This window comes from Pleurodeles waltl, chromosome 6 (genome assembly GCF_031143425.1).
Source record: "Pleurodeles waltl isolate 20211129_DDA chromosome 6, aPleWal1.hap1.20221129, whole genome shotgun sequence".
NCBI lineage: Eukaryota > Metazoa > Chordata > Amphibia > Caudata > Salamandridae > Pleurodeles > Pleurodeles waltl.
Window position 1 is genome coordinate 4,661,735 of NC_090445.1, and position 14,844 is coordinate 4,676,578.

Sequence of the window (14,844 nt, forward strand, 5' to 3'; positions counted from 1 at the left end):
TTACCACCTATATCATAATGAGGGCCTATGTTTCGTTATCAGGGTCATATTATTGATGATATATCACAAATATTCCTGGAAGTTGTGGTTCATTTTTTTGCAGCTGTGTATTTTTCAGTAAAGAAAGTTGAGCATAATCGTCACCTCTTTGTCCTTAATAGAATTTAAATTTTCCTTTACATTTGATAGATGTTTCATTTTTCCCATTTATTTTCGCTGCAGGACCACAGTTGTGAACTCCATGGCTTCCAAAGTAATGCACTCCGAAGACATCAGCCCTGTGCTCAGAATAAGTCAGTTGGATGCTCTTGAGCTCAACAAAGCTCTGGAGCAGCTCATCTGGTCGCAGTTCACTCATTGTTTTCGTGGTTTTAAACCGGGCTTCCTGGCTCGCGTGGAGCCTGAGCTGAAAGCGTTGTTGTGGATCTTTCTGTGGAGATTCACAGTCTTCTCCAAGAACGCCTCAGTGGGTCAGGCCATCATGGACATCAAGTACAGAAGTGACCTGTCGCAAACCCAGAAGTATCAGCCTTTGACTTCACAGCAGAAGTTATGGTACCTGATCTGCACTGTGGGGGGGCGATGGCTGGAAGAAAGGTCCTACGATGTGTTCAGTAACCACCCGTTTGGATCGCCGTTCAGCAAAACAAAAATTATTGTTAGTTTGACTGCAGCCCTTCTCAAGCTAAGTGGGCTGCTGAACTTCCTGCTTTTTCTGCAAAATGGAAAATTTGCAACACTGACAGAGCGACTTCTACGGATAAGATCTGTTCTCTGTAGGCCTCAGAGGGTCCGTCAAGTAGGATTTGAATACATGAACAGAGAACTGCTATGGCACGGTTTTGCTGAGTTTCTTATTTTCCTCTTGCCTCTCATTAATTTTCAAAGGCTTAAAACCAGGTTATTTTCTTGCTTCAAGCCTAATCGAAGTGCTTTTCCTAATTCTGACTCTGTTTCTGTGCATAGTAAAGAATGTTCTCTTTGCGGGGAGTGGCCCACCATGCCCCACACCATAGGCTGCATGCATATGTTCTGTTATTATTGTGTAAAAAGTAACTATTTGTTTGATATGTACTTTACATGTCCTAAATGTGCATGTGAAGTGCAGAGCCTGCAGCCAGTTGAATTCAAGATTGACCTAAGTGAAATCCAGCCACTGTAGAGCTTGCTGTCTGTGGGAAACATGGAGCAGGGTGAAGGGAATGTAGGATAAGGAGAATAACGGCTGTAGCTAAGGGTAGAGCTTAGCAGCACGCTTTGCACTTAAATGCGTCAATTATAGTAACATGGTTGCTTGTTACTGAATTCATGATTTCTGATTTGTGTTGAAAAGCAATCCCGCATATTTAATAGGACACCAGTGCTTGTATGGTTTTTGTATAATATGTTTGGATAGATATATTTTTTTTAGAAGGTGTATCTCTTTCCTAAGATTCCTTGTTCCCAAATGGTACGTGTCTGTCTCAAATGTAAGGCTCTACTTCAGGAAATCCACGCAAAGATCTGAAAAGAGCATTCGAGTCAGACTCAAAACAGAATCATAACGAGGATGCTTGATGCTTGGATATAATACATAAAAAATATTATAAAGCGTGCGATTCTGCAATCCCTGTGTAAAAACCTATTTCTAATTTCTTTACAATCGGCGACTTGTAAGACAACGACTCACCAACACTCTCTTGTCCTAACTTATCACAGTTGAGTTCTGATGTCACGATAGCTGCTGCCGGCATCGAGAAGGGCAGGTGAGGTCACAGAGCATAGTTAAAGCAACAGTTTATAGAACGAAAACAAACATGGCTTTTTGGTTCCTTCTGCATTTTTCTACACTTACTCGAGTTACTGCTCTTTTTTTAAACTGACTTCTATTATACTTATTAACTTAGAGAATATTTTTTTTTTTTTTAAAACACCTTTGACCCCGCCCCCACACTCACTGACCCCGCCCCCACACTCACTGACCCTGCCCCCATTGCATGCAGCAGCTCAGTTCCCATATGCGGTCTGGAAACACGATGGCTGTGTGGTGCTCGCCAGAATGCGAGACTTAGTTCATGTGTCCTACGAATACATCAGCTATCTTCAGAAATCTTATCTTCATATTAACCACAGAGTATTGACTCCAGTCTGGAATTCAGTGTCAAACACAAATATTAATATTCTGGCTTCTCTGTTCTATTCAGGCAGTTTAAAGGTTCCTGGAACAACGTAAACCCCTTCAGAAGCTCTCATACTTTGTAATTACAGGCTAGAGACCTTAGAACGTACCTTATTTATGTGTCCAAAGTTAGGAGGAATACTGAGCAAGTGCCTTTTGTCAACATTCAGAAAAACTGAGGGCCTTCTTGCGCTGCCCTAATGATGTCATGAATGCACTGTATTTACTATACAAAACTCCGTTGCACATGTTTTCACAGATGCGTCAGAAATTCTGACGCATTTCTTGGGGCTAAAGTGACACATTGCTTGACTAGTGTCCAATAACGATGCTAGTCCTGCAATGCCAGGAGGCCCCCAGAGGGAAAAGCCCTGCATCAGTTTTGCGCCTGCTCAGAGCAGGTGGTAAAATTCTGAGGCAGTGAAGGCGCAAAATGGCGCAGTGAAATGTTGTAACTTTCACTGCGTCAGTTCTGCGTGGCTTTTCCCGTGGGAACACCTGCTTTGATTAATTACATTGTATCTGGCGCAGGTATAATGTGACGAGCGGCTTTACAAACTGACACATTGGGCCCAATGCATCATTGTGGAGCAGTGCAAAGCACTGCTTGCGCCACCGTTGCATCTAAAAAAATGACTCAGCGGTCTTGTAAATGCACTCCCAAGTCTTTGCACAATAAAAGAAGCAACTGAGCAGTGTTATACCTTACCAGTAATTTAACTGTGAAAGTGACAGAGGTCCTGGATCTGGATTAAGGAAGATGTAGGACTTTGGTTGCTGACTGGCAGAAGAGACTGGTCTGCATGCTAGAAGTATAGTGGCCTGTACACTATGCAAATAAAGTGTTTAACAAACAGACCACTGAAGTGCATACTGCACATTATATGCTCACAAACTCTTAACCTAACTTTTGGACTGCACTTTAGTACAAATTTTGCTTTTTAAACAACATTTTTTAAACTGCTGAAAGAAAGCAATTCTGTAATCTGTTTTAAGATTAATAGTTTTGTAGATGTTTTTAATTGTAATGGACTTTAAAAGTAATGCAATAAAGTACTACCCACCTGCCTGTCTACCTAAAGCATCTTTCTACTCTGAAAGCTCCAGTGACTGGTAACATGTTAAGAATCCCGAGTCCTCCTCTGTGCAGCTCCCACATGTTTCCTTCGCTCTCACTCCTACAGGTCTGGCCGATGGAGCCAGAACCGAGCAAGATATAGAAGATCTAGAACACAGATGTGCAGTCAGTGACTGCTCATAGATGACATACTGGCTCTGAGTAGCTCTGAAGGGCACACAAGAGCTCCCAACTCAGAAACCGAGATTACTAAAAGTGCAACTTTGCAAACATATACACAGAACATATCAACAGACAAATACATATTGTTTAATTTCTAGTCACACAAAAATAATTCATCAGTGTCATCCAGGTGAAAAATCAAGCAGATTTGCAAAATTGTTTATCACAGCTTTTTCATGACAGATCATAAGGTCATGAATCCATAGCACATCTTTGTAAAGTTTCTCCAATTAAAAGTGGCTGAAGATGTGGAAATGATGCTCATTGATGCTCTGCGGTGGATCCTTCCAATCAAGGCCTCCCCGTAAGACACCGACTCACCAACACTCACTTGTCGTAACTTATCACAGGTGAGTTCTGATGTCACGATAGCTGCTGCCGGCATCGAGAAGGGCAGGTGAGGTCACAGAGCAGAATTAAAGCAACAGTTTATAGAACGAAAACAAACATGGCTTTTTGGTTCCTGCTGCTCTGTTTATTTGTTGCGCTCCCTAAGTAGTTATAAAAAAGTACGAATAATTCTGCATTTTTCTACACATTCTGAGTTACTGCACCTTCTTTAAACTGATTTCATTAAACTTATTAACTTAGAAATTATTTTATTTTTTTAGCCACACCTTTGACTCCGCCCCCACACTCACTGACCCCGCCCCCACACTCACTGACCCCGCCCCCACACTCACTGACCCTGCCCCATTGCATGCAGCAGCACAGTTCCCATACTGTTTTTTTAATGCACCTTGACTGCTGCTTCCACGGGACACAAATACGTTTTTACAACATGTATGTGACACCGCCGTGAAATAAATGACGTAATAAAACCAAACAACAACAATCAATCTAACATAAGGTGAATAAATGCAATAATTTAGCAATACTAACACAAAGGAAAGAACCTTACCCTCCACCATGAGACGAAAACAAGAGAAAAGGAAAAGACAAATTAAAAGCAGTAAAAAATGGATAAAGGGGCTATACTTAAATGTACTTAAATGTACCTAAATGTAGGCTCAACAATATGTCTGACTTTTTCTACCCAATGTGACAGATAATCTGTGAACACTAAAATACACTTTAGGTGTTGTGACAGTATGTGGCAGGGACTTGGAAAATGTATTCCCTCTCTTTCCAAACTCTTTCTGGAGAAGGGACTGAAGCAACAATTGGAGCTGCAGTGACCAAAAGCAGTGACCAAAAGCCCCTTAGGTTGCACTGCACACATTTAGAAGCTAACCTTTCAACTTCACGATGCAAACCCACGCCACTGAAAATGATTCCATATTTTTCTTCTACTGGCAGTGTCGTGTAGGTTCTCAGGGTAGTGAGGCTACTGGATTTGGGTGGTAGGATCACCTGGGTTGTGAGTACTGAGCACAAGTCCACACCCGGTGACACCTGTCGGCCTAATCTGGGGTTTCTAGCTAAATAGCAGCGCCCCATCTCTGACCGAGATGCTTATGGCAACCGAGCTCATGGTACAATAGACTCCCCAGGGAATCGTGGTACATCAGATCGCATCCCGTTCTCTCAGTTACCAAGATCTCACTCAGGCAAAGACAATAGAGGCAGAATATATTAAATATGCATTTATTAAAATATCTGCATTCTACAAAACAGCAGCTGCATAGCAATAACGAGGATAATGAAAGACAATAGGAACAGGCATGTGACTGAAAATGTAAAACACAAGAACAGCCCTACCATGCGGTCTAAACGGGAGTGGATCTATTGTCCCTCACCTACGCTAAGTATGAGCACAGCATGCTAAACCTAATCTGCCCTCCCGGTTTCCCCCTGGGAGAACATCATCCCTCATGCCTTGAGAAGAGGCCTGAAGTCCATATAGACAAGGTCACCATCGGGATCAGGGCTCGGTCGTCTGAGCAGCTAGCTGTAGTGAAGCTTGCAGCAATGAGCTTACAGTCGTGGTCATCTGGCTGGAATCTCCCTCTAACGCGTATAAGACAAAGGGGTGTTTTATAAAAACACCGCTGACGTTCTAAGAACTAGTCCCACTTATGAGTGTGTTGTTTTCTGTGAATGCAGGAGACACAGCATACCACGTTTGTCGGCAATCCTATCAGACTGCAGCCTTGGAAAGGCACAAAGTGAACTATATGTCCTACCATGAATGCGATGCTTTCCTACGTAAGAGGACAACATGATAGAGAGAAATTAAAAAAACACAGCAATTGAAGCTATTGCTACAAAAATTAAGCAATGCTGAATAAAACGGAGGCGGGTGAAAGTGCACAGCTGCAGGCCTAGTTACCTGAAACAACATGCTTAAAACATGGCTAAAATAGCTACACAACAGCAATTATTCCCTGATTTCCCAAATTAGCTTTTTCTAACACCCTCTTCTTCAAGCAGGTGGAGTCTAGCAATTTGCCTCACCTTACAATTAGTTTATTTTCTAAAGACAACTCATGAGGTGGCTTACAAAAAACTGCAGAGACTTTTTTTCTCTTTAGTCCAAACTGAAGAGACTCACTTCATATCTTTCGAATCCACATTGTGATCCAGTTTGTCACACTGGTCATTCACATCAGTGCAAACCAAACCACCCTCCACTTTGGCAATACTGAAATCTTCAATTAAATTTTCACACAAATCATGGTATATTCCCTCTCTAGATCATAATCTGGGCATAGACCCTGCTTTCACATTTTCCCCCCACCTATATGTTCCACCTTGAAGTTGAATCTAAATAAATTAATGGATAATCTTTCCTATCTAGCATCATCCTTTTGATTTTCTCACCTATCAAAATATCCCCAAAGGAGAGATAATTAGTGTAGGAAAGTACCATCTTGCCTGGCATGTTACCCCCATATTTCACCGTATATATGTTGTTTTAGTTGTATGTGTCACTGGGACCCTGCCAGCCAGGGCCCCAGTGCTCATAAGTGTATGTGTTACCTGTGTTATGACTAACTGTCTCACTGAGGCTCTGCTAACCAGAACCTCAGTGGTTATGCTCTCTCATTCTCTTTCCAAATTGTCACTAACAGGCTAGTGACCAATTTCACCAATTTACATTGGCATTCTGGAACACCCTTATAATTCCCTAGTATATGGTACTGAGGTACCCAGGGTATTGGGGTTACAGGAGATCCCAATGCGCTGCAGCATTTCTTGTGCCACCCATAGGGAGATCTGACAACTCTTACACAGGCCTGCAAGTGCAGCCTGAGTGAAATAACGTCCACGTTATTTCACAGCCATTTACCACTGCACTTAAGTAACTTATAAGTCACCTATATGTCTGACCTTTACCTGGTAAAGCTTGGGTGCTAAGTTACTTAGTGTGTGGGCACCCTGGCACTAGCCAAGGTGCTCCCACATTGTTCAGGGCAAATTCCCCGGACTTTGTGAGTGCGGGGACACCATTACACGCGTGCACTATACATATGTCACGACATATGTATAGCGTCACAATGTTAACTCCGAACATGGCCATATAACATGTCTAAGATCATGGATTTGTCACCCCAATGCCATTCTGGCATTGGGGAGACAATTCCATGATCCCCCGAGTCTCTAGCTCAGACCCGGGTACTGCCAAACAACCTTTCCCGGGGTTTCACTGCAGCTGCTGCTGCTGCCAACCCCTCAGACAGGTTTCTGCCCTCCTGGGGTCCAGCCAGGCTTGGCCCAGGAAGGCAGAACAAAGGACTTCCTCAGAGAGAGGGTGTTACACCCTCTCCCTTTGGAAAAAGGTGTTAGGGCTTGGGAGGAGTAGCCTCCCCCAGCCTCTGGAAATGCTTTCATGGGCACTGATGGTGCCCATTTCTGCATAAGCCAGTCTACACCGGTTCAGGGATCCCCCAGCCCTGCTCTGGCGTGAAACTGGACAAAGGAAAGGGGAGTGACCACTCCACTGACCTGCACCTCCCCTGGGAGGTGCCCAGAGCTCCTCCAGTGTGCTCCAGACCTCTGCCATCTTGGAAACAGAGATGCTGCTGGCACACTGGACTGCTTTGAGTGGCCAGTGCCAGCAGGTGACGTCAGAGACTACTTCTGATAGGCTCCTTCAGGTGTTGCTAGCCTATCCTCTCTCCTAGGTAGCCAAACCTCCTTTTCTGGCTATTTAGGGTCTCTGCTTTTGGGAATTCCTTAGATAACGAATGCAAGAGCTCATCAGAGTTCCTCTGCATCTCTCTCTTCACCTTCTGCCAAGGAATCGACTGCTGACCACGCTGGAAGCCTGCAAAACTGCAACAAAGTAGCAAAGACGACTACTGCGACCTTGTAACGCTGATCCTGCCGCCTTCTCGACTGTTTTCCTGGTGGTGCATGTTGTTGGGGTAGTCTTCCTCCTCTCTGCACTAGAAGCTCAGAAGAAATCTCCTGTGGGTCGACGGAATCTTCCCCCTGCAACTGCAGGCACCAAAGAACTGCATCACCGGTCCTCTGGGTCTCCTCTCAGCACGACGAGCGAGGTCCCTTGAATCCAGCAACTCTGTCCAAGTGACTCCAACAGTCCAGTGACTCTTCAGTCCAAGTTTGGTGGAGGTAAGTCCTTGCCTCCCTACGCCAGACTGCATTGCTGGGAACTGCGTGTTTTGCAGCTACTCTGGCTCCTGTGCACTGTTCCAGGATTTCCTTTGTGCACAGCCAAGCCTGGGTCCACGGCACTCTAACCTGCATTGCACGACCTCCTGAGTTGTCCTCCGGCTTCGTGGGACCCTCTTGTGCAACTTCGGGTGAGCACCGATTCACTCCACTTTGTAGTGCCTGTTCTGGCACTTCTCTGGGTGCTGCTTGCTTCTGAGTGGGCTCTTGGTCTTGCTGGACGCCCTCTCTGTCTCCTCACGCAATTGGCGACATCCTGGTCCCTCCTGGGCCACAGCAGCATCCAAAAACCCTAACCGCGACCCTTGCAGCTAGCAAGGCTTGTTTGTGGTCTTTCTGCACGGAAACACTTCTGCATGACTCTTCACGATGTAGGACATCCATCCTCCAAAGGGGAAGTTTCTAGCCCTTGTCGTTCTTGCAGAATCCACAGCTTCTACCATCCGGTGGCAGCTTCTTTGCACCCACAGCTGGCATCTCCTGGGCATCTGCCCACTCCCGACTTGATCGTGACTTTTGGACTTGGTCCCCTTGTTCCACAGGTACTCTCGTCTAGAAATCCATCGTTGTTGCATTGCTGGTGTTGGTCTTTCCTGCAGAATTCCCCTATCACGACTTCTGTGCTCTTTGGGGAACTTTAGTGCACTTTGCACTCACTTTTCAGGGTCTTGGGGTGGGCTATTTTTCTAACCCTAACTGTTTTCTTACAGCCCCAGCAACCCTCTACAAGGTCACATAGGTTTGGGGTCCATTCGTGGTTCGCATTCCACTTTTGGAGTATATGGTTTGTGTTGCCCCTATCCCTATGTGTTCCCATTGCATCCTATTGTAACTATACATTGTTTGCACTGTTTTCTAAGACTATACTGCATATTTTTGGTATTGTGTACATATATCTGGTGTATATTTGCTATCCTCATACTGAGGGTACTCACTGAGATACTTTGGCATATTGTCATAAAAATAAAGTACCTTTCTTTTTAGTATATCTGTGTATTGTGTTTTCTTATGATATTGTGCAAGTGACACTAGTGGTACTGTAGGTGCTTCACTCGTCTCCTAGTTCAGCCTAAGCTGCTCTGCTAAGCTACCATTATCTATCAGCCTAAGCTGCTAGACACCCTATACACTAATAAGGGATACCTGGGCCTGGTGCAAGGTGTAAGTACCCCTTGGTACTCACTACAAGCCAGTCCAGCCTCCTACATTGGTTGTGCAGCGGTGAGATAAGTACTTTGCAACTACTTACCACTTTTGTCACTGTACTTTTCATAAGAGAAAAATATACAAAACAAGTTCAGTGTATGTACACCTAACCAAAAAGTTTTGCTTTTCTTCTCTCACTTCTTTGCTAAGTGCTGAAAAGTACCTCTAAACTTTCTAAAAAGTTCTTAAAAAGTTTTAAAAGTTTTTTTCTGTCTTTCCAAAAGTTCTGAAAAACTTTTTTTCTCACTTTTTCTATCACTTAAACACTTTCTAAAATGTCTGGCACAGGCCAAACTGTTGATCTGTCCAAACTTGCTTATGATCACCTTAGCTGGAAAGGAGCAAGGAGTCTCTGCATAGAAAGATGTTTAAGTGTAGGGAAGAATCCCTCTAGAGAACTGTTGGTGAATTTGCTTGTTGAACAGGATAAGGCCAAAGGTGGCACTTCTGTTGAAAAGTTAGCTGATGGTTCCCAATCTGATCCTGGGGCACCCCTAGCAAAAGATTTGGAAGGGAAACTTCCTAGCCTGCCCATTAGCAGACAACCTAGCATAGCTGGCACTGATGTAGAGTCACATCATACTGATAGTGTTGTCTCACATCACAGTAAGAGTATTCATTCTCATCATAGTAGAAGTGCTGTTTCTGTTAGCCAGGTTGTTAGAGTGCTATCTGTTAGGGACAGGTCTCCTTCTGTCCATTCTCACCATACTTCTGTTTCAAGGCATGTCCCTCCCACCCACCCTGATGACAGAGTGTTAGAAAGGGAGCTCAATAGATTGAGAGTGGAGGAATCCAGACTGAAGGTCAAGAAGCAACAGCTGGATTTAGATAGGCAGTCCTTAGATATAGAAAGGGAAAGACAGAAAATTGGGTTTGAAACCCATGGTGGCAGCAGCAGTATTCCCCATAGTCATCCTGCAAGAGAGCATGATTCAAGGAATCTGCACAAGATAGTTCCCCCTTACAAGGAGGGGGATGACATTAACAAGTGGTTTGCTGCACTTGAGAGGGCCTGTGTTGTACAGGATGTCCCTCAAAGGCAGTGGGCTGCTATCCTATGGCTATCATTTAGTGGAAAGGGTAGGGATAGGCTCCTTACTGTGAAAGAAAGTGATGCCAATAATTTTACAGTTCTTAAGAATGCACTCCTGGATGGTTATGGCTTAACCACTGAACAGTACAGGATGAAGTTCAGAGAGACCAAAAAGGAGTCTTCACAAGACTGGGTAGACTTTGTTGACCATTTAGTGAAGGCCTTGGAGGGGTGGTTACATGGCAGTAAAGTTACTGATTATGAAAGCCTGTATAACTTAATCCTGAGAGAGCATATTCTTAATAATTGTGTGTCTGATTTGTTGCACCAGTACCTGGTAGACTCTGATCTGACCTCTTCCCAAGAATTGAGAAAGAAGGCAGACAAATGGGTCAGAACAAGGGTGAACAGAAAAGTTCATACAGGGGGTGACAAAGATGGCAAGAAGAAGGATGGTAAGTCTTCTGACAAGGGTGGGGACAAATCTAAAAATGAGTCTTCATCAGGCCCAAAAAACACTCTGGTGGGGGTGGTGGGCCCAAATCCTCTTGAAATCAAAACAAAGAAAAGAAACCATGGTGCTATTTATGTAAAATAAAAGGCCATTGGACAACAGATCCCAGTTGTCCAAAGAAAAGCACCAAGCCTCCTACCACTACAACCCCTACTGCTACACCTAGTGTCCCTACTAATAGCAGTGGTGGTGGGAGCAAACCTACTAATAGCCAATCCAAGGGATTAGCTGGGCTCACTTTTGGTAACTTAGTTGGGGTTGGTCTGATTAGGGAGACCACAGAGGCTGTGTTAGTCTCTGAGGGGGCTATTGATTTAGCCACCTTGGTTGCTTGTCCCCTTAACATGGATAAGTACAAGCAACTACCCCTAATAAATGGTGTTGAGGTTCAGGCCTACAGGGACACAGGTGCCAGTGTTACAATGGTAATAGAGAAACTGGTCCACCCTGAACAACACCTACTTGGTCACCAGTACCAAGTAACCAATGCTCATAACAACACCCTTAGCCACATTGGCTGTTGTGAATCTCAACTGGGGGGGGGGGTTACTGGCCCAAAGAAAGTTGTGGTTGCCTCAGATATACCTGTAGACTGTCTATTAGGGAATGATTTAGAGACATCAGCTTGGGCAGAAGTGGAGTTGGAGGCTCATGCAGCAATGCTGGGCATTCCAGGGCATATTTTTGCTTTGACCAGGGCTCAGGCCAAAAAGCAAAAAGGACAGGGTGACTTGGATCCTGGAAGAATGGACCAAGTACTCCCTAAAGCTAGGGGTAGCAAAGGTAAATCAGTACCTACTATCACTCCCTCTACAGTGGATTCAACTTCTGAGGAAGAAGAATTCCCACCCTGTGCAGAACCTACACCAGAGGAGCTGGAAGCAGACACTGCTAAGCTTTTGGGTGAAGGGGGGCCTGCCAGGGAGGAGCTGAGTGTGGCACAGCAGACCTGTCCCACACAAGAGGGTCTAAGACAGCAAGCTGCCAAACAAGCAAATGGGGATGTCAGTGACTCTCACAGAGTTTACTGGGAGGACAACCTCTTGTACACTGAAGCAAGGGATCCAAAACCTGGAGCTGCCAGGAGATTGGTGATTCCTCAGGAGTACAGAAAGTTCCTCCTAACTCTAGCCCACGACATTCCCTTAGCTGGACATTTGGGACAAATGAAAACTTGGGACAGGCTTGTACCCCTGTTTCATTGGCTTAGAATGTCAGAGGACACAAAAGAATTTTGTAAGTCCTGTGAAACCTGTCAAGCCAATGGCAAGACAGGTGGCACCCCAAAGGCACCCCTTATTCCACTGCCTGTGGTTGGGGTTCCCTTTGAAAGGGTAAGGGTTGACATAGTTGGCCCCCTTGACCCTCCTACTGCTTCAGGCAATAGGTTTATCTTGGTGGTAGTGGACCATGCCACCAGATATCCTGAAGCAATTCCTCTTAGGACCACTACAGCTCCTGCAGTGGCAAAGGCCCTCCTGGGAATCTTTTCCAGGGTGGGCTTCCCAAAAAAGGTGGTATCAGACAGAGGAAGCAACTTCATGTCTGCTTACTTAAAGGCCATGTGGAAGGAGTGTGGTGTTACATACAAGTTCACTACACCCTATCATCCACAAACAAATGGACTGGTGGAGAGATTTAACAAAACTCTCAAAGGCATGATTATGGGACTCCCTGAAAAACTCCGCAGGAGATGGGATATCCTGTTACCTTGCCTCATTTTTGCTTACAGGGAGGTACCCCAGAAAGGAGTGGGCTTCAGCCCCTTTGAACTCCTCTTTGGACACCCTGTGAGAGGTTCTCTAACACTTGTTACGGAGGGTTGGGAACAACCTTTAAAAGCTCCAAAGCAAGACATAGTGGACTATGTACTTGGCTTCAGATCAAGGATGGCTGAGTACATGAAAAAGGCCAGTAAAAACCTTCAGGCCAGCCAAGAGCTCCAAAAGCAATGGCATGACCAGAAGGCTGTTTTGGTTCAGTACCAACCAGGGCAGAAAGTGTGTGTCTTGGAGCCTGTGGCCCCAAGAGCACTCCAAGATAAATGGAGTGGACCCCACACAATTGTTGAAAAGAAGGGTGAAGTCACCTACTTAGTTGACTTAGGCACTGCCAGGAGTCCCCTTAGGGTGCTCCATGTCAATCGCCTGAAACCCTACTATGACAGGGCTGATCTCACCCTGCTCATGGCAACTGATGAGGGACAGGAAGAAGAGAGTGACCCTCTCCCTGATCTCTTCTCCTCCACAGAACAAGATGCTCTAGTGGAAGGTGTAGTACTAGCAGATTGTCTTACTGCTGAGCAGAAAGACCACTGCATAAATCTCCTGAGTCAGTTTTCTGAACTCTTCTCTACTGTGCCAGGTACCACTTCTTGGTGTGAGCACACTATAGATACTGGAGACAGCTTGCCTGTCAAAAGTAAGATCTATAGGCAGCCTGACCATGTCAGAGACTGCATAAAGCAAGAGGTGCAGAAAATGCTTGAACTGGGAGTAGTTGAGCACTCTGAAAGTCCATGGGCCTCTCCTGTGGTACTTGTACCAAAACCTCATTCCAAGGATGGAAAGAAGGAAATGCGGTTTTGTGTTAACTACAGAGGTCTCAACCAGGTAACCAAAACTGATGCTCACCCTATACCCAGGGCAGATGAGCTAATAGATACACTGGCATCTGCCAAGTATCTAAGCACTTTTGATTTGACTGCAGGGTATTGGCAGATCAAGTTATCAGAAGATGCAAACGCAAAAACTGCATTTTCAACCATTGGAGGCCATTACCAATTCACAGTAATGCCTTTTGGATTGAAAAATGCACCTGCCACTTTTCAAAGGTTGGTGAATACAGTCCTGCAAGGGCTGGAAGCTTTTAGTGCAGCATATTTGGACGATATAGCTGTCTTTAGCTCCAGCTGGGATGATCACCTGGTCCACCAATGGAAAGTTTAAGAGGCCCTGCAAAAGGCAGGCCTCACTATCAAGGCTTCAAAGTGCCAGATAGGGCAGGGGAAGGTGGTTTATCTGGGACACCTGGCAGGTGGAGAACAGATTGCACCACTGCAGGGGAAAGTCCAAACTATTATAGATTGGGTTCCCCCTACTACTCAGACTCAGGTGAGAGCCTTTTTAGGCCTCACTGGGTATTACAGGAGGTTCATAAAGAACTATGGCTCCATTGCAGCCCCTCTTAATGACCTCACATCCAAGAAAATGCCTAAAAAGGTATTATGGACAGCAAATTGTCAGAAAGCTTTTGAGGAGCTGAAGCAGGTCATGTGCACTGCACCTGTCCTGAAAAGCCCCTGTTACTCCAAGAAATTCTATGTCCAAACTGATGCATCTGAATTAGGGGTAGGGGCAGTCTTATCACAACTCAATTCTGAGGGCCAGGATCAACCTGTTGCTTTTATCAGCAGGAGGTTGACCCCTAGAGAAAAGCGTTGGTCTGCCATAGAGAGGGAGGCCTTTGCTGTGGTCTGGGCACTGAAGAAGTTGAGGCAATACCTGTTTGGCACTCACTTCATTGTTCAGACAGACCACAAACCTCTACTTTGGCTAAAACTAATGAAAGGTGAAAACCCTAAATTGTTGAGGTGGTCCATATCTCTACAGGGAATGGACTATACAGTGGAACATAGACCTGGGAGTACCCACTCCAATGCAGATGGACTCTCCAGATATTTCCACTTAGACAATGAAGACCCATCAGGTAATGACTAGTCTTATTGTCCTTCGTTTGGAGGGGGGTTGTGTAGGAAAGTACCATCTTGCCTGGCATGTTACCCCCATAATTCACTGTATATATGTTGTTTTAGTTGTATGTGTCACTGGGACCCTGCCAGCCAGGGCCCCAGTGCTCATAAGTGTGCCCTGAATGTGTTACCTGTGTTATGACTAATTGTCTCACTGAGGCTCTGCTATCCAGAACCTCATTGGTTATGCTCTCTCATTTCTTTCCAAATTGTCACTAGCAGGCTAGTGACCAATTTCACCAATTTACATTGGCATACTGGAACACCCTTATAATTCCCTAGTATATGGTACTGAGGTACC

The 14,844-nt window shown here is 45.0% G+C and overlaps 1 protein-coding gene across 1 annotated transcript; it reads left to right on the forward strand.

Moving 5' to 3' along the window:
• Positions 1-224: 224 nt before the first annotated feature.
• LOC138301844 (peroxisome biogenesis factor 2-like) lies at positions 225-1,851 on the forward strand. Its single transcript, XM_069242341.1, has one exon. The coding sequence runs from the start codon at positions 242-244 to the stop codon at positions 1,160-1,162; it is 921 nt and encodes a 306-aa protein (XP_069098442.1). The 5' UTR covers positions 225-241; the 3' UTR covers positions 1,163-1,851.
• Positions 1,852-14,844: the final 12,993 nt, after the last annotated feature.